Source organism: Sinocyclocheilus anshuiensis, unplaced genomic scaffold (assembly GCF_001515605.1).
Source record: "Sinocyclocheilus anshuiensis isolate Anshui unplaced genomic scaffold, SAMN03320099.WGS_v1.1 scaffold572, whole genome shotgun sequence".
Taxonomy (NCBI): domain Eukaryota; kingdom Metazoa; phylum Chordata; class Actinopteri; order Cypriniformes; family Cyprinidae; genus Sinocyclocheilus; species Sinocyclocheilus anshuiensis.
In genome coordinates this window covers 1017282-1022922 of record NW_015555778.1, presented here as the reverse complement: position 1 = coordinate 1022922, position 5641 = coordinate 1017282, and the positions used below count along the sequence as shown (strand labels likewise).

The window sequence follows — 5641 nt, the reverse complement described above, 5'->3', positions numbered from 1 at the left end:
TGGCCCATATTACCCTTCTTTTTTTTTTTTTTGGAACAGATATTTTGAGAACAGGGATGAAATATACCTGAGGAAGATTTATAGCTGCTCATCCCTGCATCTCTGCTTATGTGTTTCAGAGAATGCCAAACCCCCCAAAAGCTCAACTCCCGCCCTTCCTAAGCAGTCAGCGCGCTGGCAGGTCTCCAAGGAGCTCTACCAAACTGAGAGCAACTATGTTGATATCCTGGCCACGGTCCTGCAGGTTTGTGTTCATTGTGTGTCTTGTGTGTTCTCTTTCTCCTTATATACACACGCATAGGAAAGTGGCAGTTCACAGTACCTGGCTGTGGCCTTATCAAACTGAACCAGTGCCTCTGACCAGTAGGGGGAAAATGAATTAGATTTGGACACCAATGCTATGGACATTTGAGCTTTGCTTTGCACCCTTACATGTGGAGCTCATACACACACACACACACACATACATACATACATACATACATACTTCTGTGTCTGCTTGCATAGTAAATGCCACATCATATGCCCGCAATCAGAGCCCGGCAAATTTCACTGAACAGTGGAGTCAGATCATCAGGCAATACTGAATAGCCTGACCTTTCCATTGTGGTCCACTGGCTCTTCATTAAATTTATGGAGTAGCTGTCAAGTAGAGGTCTGAACAGAACTGATTTTCCCAGTTTCATTCCACTCTTGCAGAACTGTACTTTGTTTCCATGTTGAATGTTCTCAACAGTTTAATTAAATATTTAATTATTTTGTATTTTTTGTATTTTGCTACTTGTAATTTGTAATTTTATTTCTTTAATTTATTTTAAATATTTTTTTTCATTATTGCTTCTATTCAGCAGGGATGCATTCATCTGATCAAAAGTCAAGGCATTATAATGTGCAAAAGATGTATGTTTTAAATAAATGCAGTTATTTTAAACTTTTCTTTTAAATTCCTGAAAGGATACTGAAAAAAAAACAAAAAAAAACGATAATTAGAATCATATTGGATAATGGATAATGGCTGCTGAAAATTCAACTTTGCCACCACAGGAATATATTACATTTTAAGTATATTCGAATTAAAATAGAAGTTTAAATTACTGTTTTGATTATTTTTGATCAAATAAATGCAGCCTTGGTAAGCATAAGAAACTTATTCTTATCAATCCCACCTTTTGAGTGGAAGTTTCTAATTGCCGTTGTTTAGGGTTTATTTTAAGATTATGTCAAAAGGCTGAAAAATACTAAAAACTACTGCTCCACTCTTCTATCAGGCAGTCCACTTTGGCTGACATCTCTTAGAAATAGCACCCTCTCATACCTACAAATCAGAGGTTTAGTCCTGCGCTGCAACAAATCTAATCAAATCCTTTAGTGATCCCGCAGGAATGCAGACCTCTACTGTCAAGTCCTGTGCCATTAGTGAGAATCTCGGGGTCCATTCTAGCTTAGTGATCTAATTTCCTTTGTTCGTCGGTTCTTTCAGCTCTTCAAATACCCCCTGGAGAAAGAGGGGCAGGTGGGCGGCCCTATTCTAGCTCAGGAAGAGATCAAGACCATTTTTGGCAGTATTCCAGACATCTATGAAGTGCACACGAGAATAAAGGTAGGCACTAACCTTTCCAAAACGCTGAGTAAAGGCTGTGCTGAACATATTAGCTGATGAATGTGCTTTGACAGGCGGATCTTGAGGAGTTGGTGATGAACTGGTCTGAAGAGAGGAGCGTTGGAGACATTATCCTGAAATATGTGAGTGTGATGAAGCTTTGAACTCGACCTCTTCCGGCATGAAGTTCACAATGCCGTCAAAGAATAAATGACAGCTTTTGTGGTCTCTTTTTATTTTTAAAATTCTCTTTCAGTCTAGAGATTTGGTGAAGGCCTACCCACCATTTGTCAACTTCTTTGAGATGAGCAAAGAGACCATAGTCAGATGTGAGAGACAGAAGCCGAGGTTTCATGCGTTCCTGAAGGTACTGTCGTCTCTTTTTAGTGTATATAAAGACATCTGTATTATACAGAGACTGATATATTGTTGAAGTAATATAAAAGATATAAAAGTTGAAGTAAAAGAAGTCTGACCTCAGGGTGTCTATTTTATTTTCTCCAATATATTTAGAGTGCTTATAGTAAAAATATAGTCAAAATCTGATGAATCACTAGTATAAATTTGAGTTGGTTTGTATAGACATTTTTCGTGAAGACCATTTATTTGCATGTTTTCTCTCATTTTGTTATCCAGATTAATCAGGCTAAACCCGAGTGTGGCCGTCAGACTCTTGTTGAACTTTTGATTCGTCCTGTGCAGAGACTGCCAAGTGTTGCCCTCTTGCTGAACGGTAATACATAAATACGACTGTTAGTTTGATTCAGGTAATGGGTTCAAGCTGTTTCTATTCAGTAAATCTGTCTGAATCCTGATTATTTAAATATTTTAAAAAGATACCGTGGAGGTGGTTCGATTCACTTTCATAAATGAATCCATTACATGAAAAAAACAAGTTTGTAGTAAACTTGGTCAACTTTAGAAAACATGCAAATGCATTATTCTTTAGCAGGTGTGTTATGTTTCATCTCTGTATGCTGATGTAAGAAAGATTTATAGTGAATTTTGTTCTTTGTAGATATAAAGAAACATACATCAGATGACAACCCAGATAAAGTGACCCTGGAAAAGGCTATCGAGTCTCTCAAGGAAGTGATGACGTAAGTTCTGCGGTTAACCCCTAATTTTTTCTCTCAAAATAAACTAGCAATGCAATGAAATTTTGGCATTCAAAAATATTAGGCTAAAATGTATTTTCAGTGTCAACCGAAACTGCTTTGGAGGGTTGAAATCATTTACTATAATGGTAACTTTTAGCCAAAGATTTCTTTACTATTCTCGCTCTGTCTTAATTTTCACAGCCACATAAATGAGGATAAAAGGAAAACAGAGGGACAGAAGCAGATTTTTGATGTTGTTTATGAAGTGGACGGCTGCCCTGTGAGTAATTTTTCACTTTTCTGCAAACATCTTATATTTACACACATCTCAGTTGAGTTCAAAGAAATAAATCACCCACAATTCTGTCATTTACGTGCCTTCATAAGTAGTGCTATATTCCAAGTCTTTGAGTCAACAAATCGCAATGGAAGATGATATATTCTGAAAGTCGTCACCCTCTGTCGCAGCTCTCAAATAACTTCCCACATTTTCTATGTCCCAACCAAAAGAACTGAAGTTACCATATTGTGAGTGACCCATGGGATTTTTTCTCGCCCTTTTGAAATAAGAGTATGCTGTAATAAGAGTAATAACATTCACCAAGCAAATCTCCCCTGCCAGTCCACCCAGACCATGAAGGCTAAGCTATGAAAACAGGTCGTTCAGAAAATAATCACGGTCAGAACCATGACACATGACTGTCTGTTTACATCCCAATACCTATTTATTATTTGACAATTTTAAAACTGAGGATAGCCAATCATAGCAGAGGACACTGACATATAGATGTTAAAGGTATATTTCTAATTTTAAAGCTACAGTAGCAGAAATGGGCAGAACTGTTTGTGAAATTTGTCTTTATGGTGCTAGAAACCTTGACTAACATTGTAAGTGGACTTCAAGAACTAAATAAAATGCTAACAAATGTTTATAATATGGCTATTTTAAAGTGCCCCTATTATGGGTTTTTGAAAATTACCTTTCATGCAGTGTGTAACACACCTCTAAGAGAATGAAAACGTCCTGCAAAGTTTTAAATCTGAAAGTGCACCGTGTATAAAGTTATTGTCTCTCAAAAGAAAGAGTCGACTCTGAATCGTTGAAACGGGTCGTTTTTTAAAGAATCCCAAGCCGTTTCATGTTGACGTCAACATGAAACATTGGCATATTGCCCACCCACTTGATGGTCTTTTCTGGTTGGCCTGAATGAAAATACCAATTAATTCTTTGCCACTAGGTGCGGCTTTTGGAGCCGTAAAATAGCAGTTTCCCCGGTAACGCTGTACACAAAGCAGCTCTGCGCTCACAAACGCTGCTTTATCAGGCATTATGAAATGAAAATGAGACCAATCGGACCAATCACCACAGACTAGCGTCACGCAAAGGAGGGGTTTGGAAAAATGAATCGTTAAACGAATCGTTTGGGAGTCGTTGAGCAAATAAGGTAAAAATAAATGCATATTATATAAGACAATGAAAGTGTTTTTTGACCTTGCATGCATGTCAACCTGTTGTTGGGGACTCCCAACAACAGGTTGACATGCATGCAAGGTCAACCTGTTGTTGGGGACTCCCAACAACAGGTTGACATGCATGCAAGGTCAACCTGTTGTTGGGGACTCCCAAAACCAAAATATGAACCTTTCATTACCCATAATAGGGGCACTTTAATTAACAGTAAATGGTAAAGTGTGACACTGGATTGTGCTGGCTGCTGTTCATCTTCTCCCTGCGGTGAGAGATGCAGTCATGCTCTCTGAAACTTTCTCTCAATACTAAATGGATCATAGTGAGTCAGCTCATGTTTTCTCCTGTCATACTCGCCCCAGAACAGCTGCGTCTAGAGACGGGGCTGCCAAACCAATGATTGCCCGCAGATGGGAGTGCTTTTCCTGGATCAGTTTGGCTTTTTTAGTTCATGGGAACTGAAGCAGCATGAACATGACAGAGTCTGATCCAGGAACAGCATTCTGAGGAATCTGCAGGAAATGCTGCATGTTTATCTGGCGCTCTTGAGTAGTTGAACAAAATTCTGCACACCAGTAACTTATAATTAATTAGCTGAAAAGGTTGCAAATGTTTTGCAAATTGGAAAAATTTGTTGGTATGTTTGTGTGCACCTGCAGGCCAATCTGTTGTCGTCACATCGGAGTCTGGTTCACAGGGTGGAGACCATCGCTCTGGGAGACAAACCCTGCGATCGGGGAGAACATGTCACACTCTTCCTGTTTAACGACTGTTTGGAGGTAAAGCTCTGTCTTTCCATGTCACTGCACCATTACTGCTCTTCTCACTGTGTTGATGGAAATACTACAGATGGGCAGACCCCCCCACCCCCCCTCTTCTTCATAATGCAAATGCTGCATCAGGTTCCCCAAACAGTGCCACTATATGAAAGACATTAATCTTGATCTCTGGTCTTGCTTATGGTTGCATTAGATTAATGAAAGCCTTATTTTGTCAATCTGCTAGCTAGTTTCTCAATATTGTTATTATTACACCCACATTGCATTTGAATATACTATTAAATTGATTTCATCTAACTGAATGTCAAGTATCAGATTTACTGCACGTTGGAGCTATCCACAGTTAGTTTGAGGATCCATTAAGTGACATTTATTGTTTATGTGTGTATGTATCTAGATCTTTCCAATCATTTTCAATTGACATTTTTATTAAATATTCAAAAACATTGAAGGGGTCTTATGACGTTGCTAAAAAAATAGATTATGTTGTGTATTTAGTGTAATGCAATGTGTTTATGCGGTTTAAGGTAAAAAAACCCACATTATTTTCCACATAATGTACATTATTGTTTCTCCTCTATGCCCCGCCTTTCTGAAACGCGTCGATTTTTACAAAGCTCATCGTTCTGAAAAGCGAGGTGTGCTGTGATTGGCCAGCTATCCAGTGCGTTGTGATTGGCTGAATACCTCAAGC

General features: G+C 38.6%; 1 protein-coding gene across 4 annotated transcripts in view; it reads left to right on the top strand.

Annotated features, from left to right (window-relative positions):
• Positions 1 to 5641, top strand: part of ect2 (epithelial cell transforming 2) — a 42361-nt gene that overhangs the window by 16069 nt on the left and 20651 nt on the right. For all 4 annotated transcript variants that reach the window (XM_016468517.1, XM_016468516.1, XM_016468514.1 and 1 more), the window contains 8 exons: positions 120 to 244; positions 1481 to 1600; positions 1675 to 1743; positions 1857 to 1967; positions 2237 to 2333; positions 2619 to 2700; positions 2902 to 2980; positions 4828 to 4947. In XM_016468517.1, the coding sequence (XP_016324003.1) occupies positions 120 to 244; positions 1481 to 1600; positions 1675 to 1743; positions 1857 to 1967; positions 2237 to 2333; positions 2619 to 2700; positions 2902 to 2980; positions 4828 to 4947 (803 nt within the window). The remainder of the gene's footprint in view (positions 1 to 119; positions 245 to 1480; positions 1601 to 1674; positions 1744 to 1856; positions 1968 to 2236; positions 2334 to 2618; positions 2701 to 2901; positions 2981 to 4827; positions 4948 to 5641) is intronic.